This window comes from Falco rusticolus, chromosome 2 (assembly GCF_015220075.1).
Source record: "Falco rusticolus isolate bFalRus1 chromosome 2, bFalRus1.pri, whole genome shotgun sequence".
In the NCBI taxonomy this organism is placed as follows: domain Eukaryota; kingdom Metazoa; phylum Chordata; class Aves; order Falconiformes; family Falconidae; genus Falco; species Falco rusticolus.
In genome coordinates, this window is record NC_051188.1 from 28,197,324 (window position 1) to 28,210,987 (window position 13,664).

Sequence of the window (13,664 nt, forward strand, 5' to 3'; positions counted from 1 at the left end):
AAGAAAGGCAGCCTAGGATGCTCTCAGCCCCCGGGCGTTCAGCGCTGACGCCCTCAGAATGCCGGACCCCAGGCAAGAGACAAAGGCAGGCGGGCGCCGCTCGCCGCCCGCTCTGCCCAGCGAAGAAGGCGGCGGGGCCGGGGCCCGGGCGGCGGCAGGCGGGCGGCGGCCCCCGCAGCCCCTCGGCGCAGCGACCCCGCAGCGCCGCTCCCCTCAGCACGCGGCGCCCAGGCCCGGCCGGCCCGCGGCCACCTGCGGGCCGCCCCCGCACCCCATCGCTCGCTGCGCCGCCGCCCCGGGATCCCGGCGGGCAGAGGCCGAGGACGCTTTACGAGCGGCCGCCGCGGAACAGCGGGGTGCGGGCCGAGGCGGCCCAGAAAGCGAGGGCACAACCCGCAGCCACCGACAGAGTACCGCGCTCCGCCGGCCCTCCCTCCTCGCCGTCGCGCTCCTACGGCATCACAGCGCGGCGCCGGAGGCCCCCTCCGTGCCGGTGGGCCGCAACGCCGCCTGCGCGGGGGCGGCGGAACTCGGGGAGGCCGCGCCCCTCTCCCAGCTCTCAAGCGTCGCACCGAAGCGGCGGGAGCTGCCACCAGGCGCCGCCGCGCCCCCTCTGGCCTGCCGGGCCGCTCGGCTCGGAGCCGGCACGGCGGCGGGCAGCCCGGCGCTGGCAGTAAGCGGGGCGGGAGGGCGAGGCCGCCCCTTTCCGGTGGCGGGGGTGGGGAGGGGGCGGCGCGTGTCGGTCACATGGCTGCCATGGCAACGCGGCCCGCCCGCGCGGCGGCCCCTCCCCGTCCCGGCCCGCATGAGGCGGAAGCGGCCGCCGGGGCTGCTGTGGCCGGTGATGGCCGGCGTCCTGCTGGCGCTGCTGGCCCTGCTCTGGGGCTCGCAGGTGGGCGGTGGCCGCGGCCCGAGGGCGGGCGTGAGGCGGGGGGCGGGCGGGGTGCCGGCAGGGCCGCGCTCGGGGGCGGCGGGGACGGGGCCGTGGTGCGGGCGCAGCGTCCGCCGGTGCTCGGGGGCCCGGAGGGGCGGGGGGTGCCGGCGGGTTCCCTGGGCCCAGCCCGGCCCGGCGCCGTCCCGCCTCGGCTCCTTACGCCGTTCGCGGTGGAGGCTTGGCTGTGTGCCCTGCCTGCCCCTCCAGCCAGGTGCCTGCGCGGGGTGGCGGTGTTTCGGGGGGTTCCGAGCCTTATGCTCCCCTTGAAAGAGGAGCGACTGAATCGCTGGGCGAATAGCTGTGCATCCCCTACTGTCGGGTTTTCTCCCTGCTTAAGTGCTCACGGTTTCCCTTCGTGCTTGTCTGGTCTTTCTTAAGACGTCCCTAGTTCTGTGGCATCAGCTTAGCCCTACATCTGGCAAGGCAATTAACAGAAATGTTAAATGGCCTTGCGCCTTCAGGGTCAGCGCTTGTTGCTCCTTAGATCTAGCCTGATCTTTCTGTTTCAGCGCTTAGCTTCCCTTCTGCTGCCGGAAAGAGAACCGAAAGGCCGAAGGTTGTTTTTTTTTTCCATTCTCCTTTACAACGGGTACATTGCCCAGGGTTTTGCCATTCCTGGTAGCTTACACTTCCCCATTTCCAGGATTTCATTTTCTTTTTGGACCCATAATTTCCCTTTATACTGATATTTCTTTTTCTTATTTTCATATAATCTTGAAGAGGTTATTGAGTCTGTTGCGTTTGGAACCTTCTCTACTGTTTTCCTCATTTTAGAGTGTGGCTTGTGTATAGTAATTGCAACTTCAATGTAGAAATTTCAGGGTGTGTTTTTTGCCTTCTAATTCCAGAGCTCCGTGATCTGAAGGACTTCATTAGCTAATTTCCAGTTTGTAGAAATTTTCCCGTTTGCAGCCCCAAACCCTAGCTTCAAGCCTATTCTGTTTATCTGTCGTCTTAATTTTGATCGAATAAATCAATTTATGATGCTTCAGTACACAGTTACTTTCTATTGCTCGTTCTTCTGATCCCAGCATAATGGAATTTAACGATTACTGGATGTATGTTTTGTATTTTCAGGTTTTAAAAGCATTTGATTACTTCCCTCCTTGGAAGGAACAGCAACAGATGTACAAGTTGGACATAGGCTGGCCTAAAATTCCAGAATACTTCACTGGCCAAACATTTTGTGTTGCTGTTGACTCTCTTCATGGTTTGGTCTATGTGGGACAGGTGAGCGAGAATACTATATTTCTTTCCTTGTTGCTCTAATGTATTTTTGCTTCTAAAGTGTCTGGTTTAGATTAAGATACATATGTGTGTGTCTGTATAGATATATGTGAATAATTATTATCAAAACTGATGAAAATGTAAGTATAGATGTCTCTGCTATATCCATTTTTTAAAGCGGTTTAGGCACCACACTTGTTTGTGCTCTTAAAAGCCTTGCATTTCTGTGTCATCCAACATAACTGAGTTACAGTACCTTCTTCTGTTAGCTGTAAGGTAAAACATGATTCTGGGGCAACTGAATCTTCCACTTTTTCAACCTTTGTCCCATGAAATCAAAACCACACAACTCTTTTGGCCAGTTACTGTAATTTGAGTTCCATTATTCACTTTGCCCAGTTCCATGCATTGGTATCTCCAGGTCACGAATAAGACATTCTCTTCATGGAAAGTGGTGGGATTTAATTACGAAGCACAGCATGAGTACTTGACTGCCATGCAGCTAACAAGTACAGTTACAGTTTTTCATGCCTGTTTTATGCATGGCATATTTTTCAGCAAGAACATAAAAACATGATTCAAAATGAAGACCAGGATAACTGCAGGAACTTGGCTGCTCTGAAAATTGGACTGTTATATGATTTAAGTTGGAACTCTAGAATGAGTGGAAGGTTTTGCCTGTTGAACTTACTCTTCTGTCTCTCCCCTTTTCTAACTGGAAAAAATGAGAACTAGCGACAATCTCAGGAGATTCTTAATGATTCATGAAATGTTGCAAAAACTTTACAAAGAGGAATTTTCAAAAATATAATTACTTGCTTAATATGTTTTCTTAATTGACCTTTTTTTGCGTTTTCAGAGGGGAGACAATGTGCCAAAAGTACTTGTATTCTCAGAGGAAGGCTATTTTCTTTACTCATGGAATAATACAGTTGAAATGCCTCACGGTATCTTTGTATTGAACACTGCAACAGATAGTTCAGTATGGATCACAGATGTTGGAACAGGTATGCATGGTGGTGATATAAGAAGTATTAGGTGGGAAAGAAAACACTGATACTGCAGGTATTGCTTTAAACAACTCATTTATTTAAGTCTTACAAACCTGTCTCAGAATTGTTTGAGTTTTTCTTACCATGAACAAACTTCTTCAGGTGCTGCAGAAAATACCCTGAAGGTTCATGAGGTGTGCTGTCTGTCTGCTTATAGCTTCTGAACTCAGTAAGCACTGCCCCCTTGCCCAGGAGAAATATCAGGAAAAAAAATAAATCTTCTGGCTAAACTTACTGTCTGTCCTAGATTTGGTGACCTTAACACAATGGATGAGTACTGTTGTAGCCTATGGTTTTACTAACCCATAGTCATGTTCTCACTATAGAATTTTGTCCATTTGATTTATTAATATCACTTATGAGTATCAGGGGATTTTCTTTTTTAATCTTTTCAATCAGTTGTAATACTTACATTTTGCTTTGTTAAGGTGTTTTTGCACTTTTTTCCCTTAATTCAGGGAAATACGGACACACCGTGAAACAATATAGCCCTTCGGGTAAACTTATGCAGATCTTGGGCACGCCGGGTAATGCTGGTTCAAGTTTGATTCCCCTACAATTTGATCAACCAGCAGAGATCTTTGTAGAGGAGAGCGGAGACCTGTACATTGTGGATGGAGACGGAGGAATGAATAACAGATTGCTCAAACTGTCCAACGGTATGGAAAAATGAACTGCAACAGCTGACCATTGAAAATTCAATGTTAAATAACACAGCTTGAGAGTACTTTTAAGTGAGGACTAGGTAGAGCTGTCATTTAACATTAGTTTGAAAGCTTTGTTGACTCAGATCCTGTTTTGTTGCTTGTCACTTCAGGAGAATTCTCCGAATTGTTTATGACAAGAGGCTGAGAGAATTAGTTCAGTCTTCAAGAGAGAAGGCTAGGGGGATTCTTATTGCCGTCTTCTGTAATGGGAGAGTATAGAGAAGACAGAACCACACATTTCTTGGAGGTGCACAGTCAAGAATGAAGAACACTGAGCAAAAGATGCAAGAGGGGTGAATTCCAGTTCCGTTTTTGGAGGGAAAGATTCACAGTGAGGGTGATCAGACAATGAATAGCTTGCCCAGAGATGGTGTGGGAGTCTCCACTCCTAGAGTTACTCAAAACTTGACAAGTTATGAGCAACCTGATCTAACTTCAGAGCTGGATTTGTTGTCTAGTTCGGCTTTGAGAAGCAAATTGGACCAGATGATGTCTGGAGATCTTTTGTACTTAAATTATTCCATGATTCTAATTAGCTTGCTCGTATTCCTTGGTTAAATCATCAGTGTTGGTCAGGGCAGTGAGTGAGGAGTCTGTGCATGCCAACAGTTGGGAAAAAGTGGAGGAGCTACCATTTCTTCTTTGTCGTATCTAAAATTATTTATGTTTCGAAAGTTGAGTGTAGTTTAAATTTTTGAACTGTATCTCATTCTACAAGTTTGATTCTTCTACCTCCTTGCAGGGAGAAGTCATTCTTTTTTTACATAAGATTGGGCTTGCACTTCATGTGAAGCTTCCAGAGAAGTTGAAAATATTAGTTTCTGGCTGCGAATTTGTGGTACCACATGTCTGTGTCACTTGGCCAAGCATGATTTTGTCATGAATTTATGAGAGACTATAGCAAGCCTTGTATCTAGATTCAGATTAATTTCTTGAACCATTGCTTTCTTGGAGAATGTCAGGTCATACCTGGAGTGAAAGGGTAAGAAAACTAGCTGTTAAGGTGCAAACACAATGGTAGAATTCTGGTGCTAGCCTTCTGGTGTGGGTTATGATGGTATTGAAGCAGGTTCTCAGTCCTCATGTTTACTTCCACACACCATTTTCCTTCATATACAGAAAGAGTGCTGGCAGCTGCTTTGTGCAGTAGGGATGGGGATATTCCCAACAGTCTCATCTTCACTGAAAAGCAGAGACCAGATATAGCTTGTCATGTATGACTCAGAATCCACTGAAAGTCCACTGTGGACTTAGCATTGCTAGGTTAATGGTTGGACTCGATGATCTTAAACCTCTTTTCCGACCTAAATGATTCTGTGAAATGGTCGGTTTCCTAATATCTAGTTTGTAAAATGGTAAATTGTTAAAACTGCTGGGTAACAAATGTAAAAAAAAAAAAACAAAAACAAAACAACCAAAAAAAAATTAGTAAAAATAATATCATAATCAGCCAACATTTTTTTTTAATACAGTGCTTAACAGAGCCTTGGACTATGGCTGTTTGTACTAGTGGCTACGTTTCTGTAGCCTTAATCCTGAAACCACTAATAATAATCCAGTATTCACTGTAGTCGTTCCAGTATTTCTTGGGTTTATGTACCAGGAGTACTGTGTTTAAAAGATCTGAGTTTAGAAATTTCACCTTTAAAATTACTCAAAGTAACTGTGCAAGGGAATGTCTTAAAGCTGTTGTATTTGTTGTTTGCTTACTGTGATTATTTTTTTTTTTACTTTTATTTTTCATGATGCTCACTGTGTAGATTACAAGGAGATATGGCTGACTGGAACAAACGGGACCGGCATTGGCCAGTTCAAGATTCCTCACAGTGTAACAGTGGATCCTTTTGGACGGGTAAAGAATAAAGGGAAAATTTTTTTCATCTTTCAACAGACTTGTTTATGTGTATTTGAACAAAACAAATTGTATTTCTTTTTTAATTGAACAGCTGTGATCTGGGTGATTTTATGGGGGTTGCAGTTTGCAGTGATAGTGGTCATGAGCTGAGGTTTCATTCTGCACATCCTACTGAAGCAGCTGGCTCCAGTGTTGATGCAAGGGTTCTGACTGGTTACGTTGTCAGTGTCTGTGCAACAACAGACTGTTCCCCCTGCAGTTTCTAACAGGTTGCCATTGCGAGAGTACAGGAGAATTATCTTATGTAATAAATATCTACCCAAGCACTTAACGTTTCTTCAGAGGAATTTAATTTTGTATTTGGAAATTCCAAATAAGCTTAAGATGGTAGTAAAGGCTCTAGCTAGGTTGTAGACATCAGTCCTTTTCTACGTTTTTTGTAGACATCAGTCCTTTTTCTACAGCTCAAGGCACTCAAGAGTCTACTTCTCCCAGGTGTTAACTGTAGTCTGGCTTTTCCTCTGCTGTCCTTGTAGAGGAATTCTGTGGTCACTTCTTAGTCTGTTTCTGGGAAAATAGGATTGCTTGACTAAAACGTCTGAAATCACTGGTTTGAGCTAATTCTGCTAATGCTGTCTGAACCAGAAGGAGAAGCGTATATAAAAATCGCTTCTCTGCCAAAATAGGGAGGGTGGGAGGGACACAGTTCCTTTATTTTGAAGGGTAACCATGGGTATATGCATTCAAAGACAGCAGTTGCGATGGGCTATGATTTTATTGCCAACATAGTGTTGATCATCAGCCTAGGTTAAAAATAATTAATTCCTAAGGAGTCTTAAGAGAATGCTGTAGTAGTGTTTCATTTAAAAATAGTGGTGAAAGATTTCAAGTCAGCTTGTTTATTGCTCCCTTTTGGGTGATATCCCAAAAAAGTCATGAAGTTTACTTACCAGGCTGATGGGTTGTCAGCAGCTGAAACTTGAATGATTGTAGTACAAGAGATGCCTTCACTGGAACTGTCTAGTGGTATTGCTGGCTTGCGTTGTTTGTGAACCCAGTTAGCACAGGGTGGGACGTAGACAAGCTCCACAAAACTGATTAGGCAAAACATGCTGAGAAAAAGCTCTTAGTGTTTAAGTTGCTTCATGTTTATAGTAATGTTAGGCATATCGAGAGTGTTTGCAGATGCAGTCGGGTCTGGATCATGAAATGAGACTACTGTTATAAAACAAATAGTTAGCGGGTGACAGACCAGTATCTTTAGAATTGAATAGGTGGGAATGTGTCCTCATGGTGGGAGAAGAAAATCCTACTAAATACGACACAAAAATGAAGCAGGGGCAATGATTTCTCTGTTAAAGTAGTATAAAATAATTTGTGTATGTTAACTCTGTTTTGTTTTATATCTGGAAGGCATATCTACTTACATAGTTTTGAATGGGGAGGTGCATTCTTCCAAGGTATACTTCTCTTTTACTACAGGATACTGATACTTTGCTTATGGAAGAAACTAATGCATTTGATTTGTTCAGTTTGTGAACAGCCATGATTTTTGTTCTTAACAGGTATGGGTTGCAGACAGAGACAACAAAAGAATCCAAGTCTTTGATAAAGTCACAGGGGAATGGCTCGGGTCTTGGAACAACTGTTTTTCAGAAGATGGACCCTATTCTGTCAGGTGATGTTGAACAGTTCTTCTAGAAGCATGCAATTACATAAATAAGGTGTACTCTTCCTGTTGAATTAAAATGTTGGTACTTAATGCCTGATGACAAGGAGTTGATGAATGTAACTAATAGGGTGCTGGGCCCTAATCATATGTAAAGATAATGCACAGGTGTATCTTGACAGGGAAATCCTGGCTTTATAAGGATCCCTGTGGATCTGAGTGTAGGATTGGGAACTTAATTTTAAAGTTGTGTGTTTGTGACCTTACTGTTGCAGCTTTTAGAGGAAGAGAGATTGTCTTGAATGAGTTTTCCTTAGCTTAATCTGTCTCAAGGAAGCAACGTGTAGACCAAGGTTTATAGGTTAATTTTCAATGCTTCACTGCATTTAGTCTGTTGTAGCCTTCAAAAACTTGAATATTAAGGAGGTTTTGTTTGTTTAAAAGTGCATGGTTGTGGTAAATTGAGATGTCCTATGGAGTTCACAGTTCAAAAATGTATTTCTGTTTTTCACAGATTTACTGCCGATTACAAATACCTGATTGTAGCTCAGCTGAATATCAACCGGTTGGCAATCTTGGCAGCACCACCGGTTGGCTCTATTGGGGACTGTGTTATGATCCACACGGTCCAGCTGGCAGATGAAACTAAACCTCACCTTGTGGATGTAGACATGAAGAGTGGAGCAGTCTATGTTGCGGAGATTGGAGCCCAGCAAGTACAAAAATACATACCCATAAGTTGATGGTTTCCCACCACTGCTGTGGCACAAGCTGTGTGACATATAACACCTATGACCACATTTCCTTGAGTTTTCTGTAGCTTGTGTTTCCTTAGACAAGCATGAAACATTGTGCTCGCAGTACTCTAGAGCTAAGAATCTAGTTGTCCTGCAGTCCTGGAAAAGCACTTGGTCTTGAACTGTTACTAACTTTAGTAATGCTATAGTGGCTTTTGCTTTTGTTGCTGGCAATTATAAAATGACTTTCCTATGCATCTTGATTTTATTATATAAAATTTTACAAACACAGCTGCTGTTCTTAAATGTATAGGGTCTTCTTGAGGGACCTCCAATTAGCCTGTGCGTTAAACAAAGGTCAGAACTGCCTGAAAGAAGTGTATAAATGATTTCCTGGGAGGCGAGCACCATATTTTAATGTTTCTTCACTTTTTTTTTTTTAAATCATTGTGCTGATGCTGTCCAACACTGAATATAGGGATGCATTATGATGTTGAGTAAGGTGCTGCTGAATAGTGGTGTCAGTACTGACAACTGGCATCTGCCTTGGGTGGTTAATGACATAAGCATTGAAATCTTAGTTTTCAGCTCTAGCTAAAGTGGTAAAGTCTGTAATAAGCTTAAGTTAAATTGATATCAGGCACTTCAAACTAAATTAAATGTGTGTGCACAGCAGCCAAGTACTGATTCTTAACTAGATCAATTCTTAACCTGATTTGATTTATATCAGCATGAGTTTTCCATTCCATAATATTTCATAGTGGAACATATTGAAGTTCAACTCATTGCAATTTGCTAGGAAAGTCTTAATCAGCATTAGGGACTGGGAGAGACATGATTTTCTTCACATTTCATTGAAGCTCTGTCAGTTAATAGCAGTGCATCTGTTTTGACTTGGGAATTTTTAACTGTTTTCTATCCAGAACTTAGACTTCATGAACTCTGTTAATGTCTAGAGTTTCTTATGCTGTATCTTAGCAGGTATCTCCAAGCTCTGTCCTACAAAATGCTGTCTCTTTCCATTCCCAGTCCAGAATGATTCTGTTTTGTTTACATGTAGCTACAAGATTTTAAGTTAATTCACTCTATAGCTTAGAGGGAACTGGATATAGGAAAATGTGATGGAGAAAATGGCATGACAGAAATGAGATCGTGAATAACTGATTACCTCTGGAAAGCTGTGGACCCACTTTCCATATTTATCTGCTAGCTCTTCAAAACATTTTGGAGGATTTTTGCTGTTTCCACATGCTAATTCTGCTGTGTGGACTATTTTAATGCTAATTACCAACGAAGATGAGCAATTCTTTTCCTGCTTCCTTAGAAAGGGAATATGGGAAATAGAATTATTCTGACGGGAAATATCCATGTCAGTGACTGTTACCAAAAGCAAGGGCTTCTTGATTTGTCAGGTTTCAACCTATGATCACAAATTTGTGGGTCAGCAGGTGGAAAAATCTATCCAGAAAAGTCAGATTCATATTTGTTGTGGAAACTCAGCTGTGAACCCTGATGCCTGATTCCAGCATTATTTGAGATTAATGCACTAAATGTGAATGCTTTGTTGTTGGCTGCATCCACGATAACAAAAGCAGCTCTTACCTGGCTGCCCTCATGCAAGCCTTAGAATCAGAACTTCAGAGTTATACGCTAGCAAACGTGATCCATCATTCACATGGTCTTGAATGGGAGCTAGTAAGCAATATGTATTACCTGAAAAAGTAGCAGTACTTCCTCTAGACCTGGAGGTATAAGTCCACATTGCTTTGCAGTGTGTTGTGTGGATTTTCTAACTAGCTCTCCACTACCTCAGGGATCTCTGTGTGCGATTTAGCTATTTCTCACCTACAGAAGGTGGATTCCTTTTTAAAAATACTACACTTTAATATAGTTAATGATGTTACAGTATCTGGGTGGTGTAAGGGGTCCGGGCATATCCATCCTTCCTCACCACATCCTATCCTTATTTATTTTTTCCATTGTCACGTCCATTTGAAATAGAACCCAGAGCTCTCTGGGAGCATGCTTCTGTGTTCGGTAAAGGAGTAGTGCACTTTTGGATGTTGACAAATAAGTTATTTCTACAACTTTGTTTGCTGTGTGGATCTGCTCTCAACTTGGTTGCATGGGCTTTTGCAGCCCCTAGAAATGGGGAGCATTCATTCAGTTTTGTTTGGCTTTACTGAAATAGGTCATGGTGCCAAAATGTGCCTTGCCTCTAGACATTTGGGTATCTGTGATAAGAAGGGATGCTTATTATTAATTAATATGAAATGCTTAGACTCCTTTTTACCTCTGTGTCTATGACCAGACAGAAAACGATTGATTTGTGCACTAATTTGCTAATTCTCTGAAGGTTTTCTTATGTATCATCTTGAAACGGATTTCTGAAAAATTGCATAGTAAGATAATTTGATAAAATAAATCGAGAATTTCCCATTATGAAAGGCCTGGGTGCTTTATTTCTGTACTAATATCAGAACATTGCAATGGATTACTTTTCTAAATATGGGGTCCTCAGTATTTGGATAAGATATTTAATAACTTTTGATGCCAGCATTCAAATGTAATTTAAATTCCACGTTATCTTTATACATTACTACTTCTGTGGTCCATCTCTTTTGTATCACATGTTTTGTGTCACATGTTTTCCTTTGAGTACTTAGTAAAACGGGATGGTGAGTTCTGTAAGTGCCAAGTATAAAAAAAAAAATCTGTATACCCTTTTGATGCTAATAAGTAAATTAAAACCAAGAAAAACACTTCTTAATACAGAATAAGGTTTTCTTTTCAGAAAATATTTACTGAGAAATCTGTTTAGTTTTTAGAAGATCAAGAAGGAACTTCTCCATGGGTTAGAAGTACTTGCACAAGAAGAAAGTAACATACTACAGTGTTAACTAGACAAGAAAGAAAGCCTAAGGTGATGCTAGAATCTCTTAAAAATCTAATTTCAGTTAACAAGTGCCAACTTTTAAGTGTCAGAAGTTATCCCTGAAGTATCTTAAGTAAATAAAATAGGAATATTCCATGTTTTGGTATCTCCAACTGTGCATTATTTTTTTTCCTAATTTATGCTTTTCTTTGGGTAAGTACCTAGATTGTTAACTGGACGACATTCCCAGGAGGTAAGACCAGGTCATGTAGTCTTCTGATTCTAAAATCTATTAATACAGTTCATCTTGATACTTTTGGGGGCTCTGTGTGTGGTGTGTTTGGGGGGTGGGGCTGGTGGTGGGGTTTAGTGTTGTTGTAGCCAGAAGTTTATTAACAATATATGTCTGGCCAAAACGAAAGAAACCAGAATCAGATTTATGCCATGCAAGATCAGTTTAGTGAGCCTGAACTGTCTTTATAAAAGCTGAAGTGGAAGGTGCACAGGTATGTCTGTGGGTCTGCTCGTACTGTAATTAACCTTTCTGAAGCAGTAGGTAGGTAGTTGTTTTAGTTGATACTTTCTTAATTTGTAACCTGAGAAACCTTCACAAGTGGTGTTTGCAGTCACTGATGTTGCTTGTGTGAAACACAAGAGGGCATCAAACCCCTGCTGATGCTTGACATACTCAGTGTAACTATAATGTAACTATATACTAGCAAATGTAAAAAGCTGGTAATTTCCGAACATTTGGAGTAAATCAAAAAAGATAATGAACTGCTCCAGACTTCCTTCTCTTTTCAAAATAGATTGGTTTAAACATAAGCAGGTAATTGTGTTGTAGTCATTTTGGCTTGTTACTACTGGATTTATGTCCATCTCTTGTTTCCATTGTTTTTCCTAGAAAAAAAAGCACCAGTAATTCATTGTCCAGAGACAACTGGGTAGAGTGAATTGATTCTTCTAGTCCTTGTGGCATTGATTGCTATGGAATTACTCTTGATATGTTGCTTTGGAAACATAATAATTTATAATAATAAAACTGTAGCAGCATAATTATACCAAGAGAGCAATACCATTATATTTCCCTACAGAGGTGACCCTGAGTGAGAATAGAGCTAAGCTTACTGAATCTCATTCACCAATGTGGTTCTACCCCTCCTTTCTCAGCCTTTGTCTAAAAACCTTGCCCTAGTTTTGTATTATTATATTTTACTTTTTGGGGGATTGCATCTGCAAAAATTGTATTTCCCAGCAGTTGCCATAAAAAAAGTTTTAATGTGGACTTTTCTTCTGGTGAATGATTCAAAATATTTCAGTCTTTTGGTGTTCATAAAGCATCAAAGTCAAGTTGCTTCTATGAAATTTTAAAGTAGGAGTGTGAATTTTAATTTATGCACACAGGACTATTTGTTACTGCATTAAAGGCAAAGCAACACTGAGACAAATGAGATACTGAATAGACATTGTAAGTTCATATGTTAAGGCTGAGGAAATATAATTGTGTAACTGGATCTGCAATACAGAGGTGAAAAACTTCACCCAGTTACATCAGGAGTAAGAATTCTGTCAGAGCTATGGTGGGGTCTCCTACAAACAAATTAAGGTTTAAGAAATCTGAATAACTAAGCTCTATATATTTTAGTCCTTCCTAGTAGTCAATAAACGTTATAAAGGGAAGACTTTATGTTTGTCTGGATTGATTTGTCTTCAACCTCATGTTTTCTGTTTTCAGCTGGCTTAGAGACCTAACACGGAAATTATTTTTTTTCGTATCCCCTATGGAGTCATTTATAGATGATGACTGTGATGATTGAGTCATCTCTTGCTCTGCTCCTTGTCTAAACTGTATAGATTGGAAAACTTGCCTTGCAGTGAAAAAATCATAAGGCTTTAATTTCAAAATGTTTTCATAGTGTTTTTTATTAAAAACAAACAAATCCAGAAGAATGTTTACCATGTGACAGAAGTCTGGATATTAGAACTGCCAGCACTAAACCTATCTGTGTGCCATACTGGAGTAACGCTATCTCCCCATGACTTGATGTGGCTGAATTTATTTCTGCTATTAGGTCTTGGTACAGTACTGTCTCTTGACAATTCTGTCGAAGGATTTGGGTGAGTAGGTGGTCAAGGTGTTATAGGAACCCTTCTGGAAGAATAGACCAGAAGAGATGCTGAGGGTTTTTTTATCTCTGCTTGTTGTTGAAGTCTTTAGCAAACTTTCCATGCTGGTAATGTTTTTTGACAGGATTGTAATTGGAAGATCTGGCTCAAACTGAAGTGTCAGTAAATGGGTTATTAAAACAAACTGGTAAGTTGCTAGCAGGTGTTCATTTCATTAAGGTCATTCAGTATTTTCAGAAGATTTCTGAAATATGAACTTTTGCTTAGAACTACTTTAGTACCGGAAGAAAGAAAAAGTGGCAAATATGGTTTAAAGAAAGAAGGAAACAAACCAAATGCTCCACACACACCCCTATGTGTGAGGAGCCTGTAGAGATCCAACAGAACTGATGGCCATACCTTGCCAATTGACATAAACCCTAATGAAAGGGTAGATGTATTGAATGCACAACCATGAAATCTATTACAGGTCTTTGGAAGA

The 13,664-nt window shown here is 41.6% G+C and overlaps 1 protein-coding gene across 1 annotated transcript; it reads left to right on the forward strand.

Annotated features, from left to right (window-relative positions):
• Nucleotides 1–760: 760 nt before the first annotated feature.
• NHLRC3 (NHL repeat containing 3) lies at nucleotides 761–10,780 on the forward strand. Its single transcript, XM_037375854.1, has 7 exons — nucleotides 761–892; nucleotides 2,012–2,164; nucleotides 3,021–3,168; nucleotides 3,672–3,872; nucleotides 5,681–5,772; nucleotides 7,341–7,453; nucleotides 7,959–10,780. The coding sequence occupies exons 1-7, from the start codon at nucleotides 806–808 to the stop codon at nucleotides 8,185–8,187; spliced, it is 1,023 nt and encodes a 340-aa protein (XP_037231751.1). The 5' UTR covers nucleotides 761–805; the 3' UTR covers nucleotides 8,188–10,780.
• Nucleotides 10,781–13,664: the final 2,884 nt, after the last annotated feature.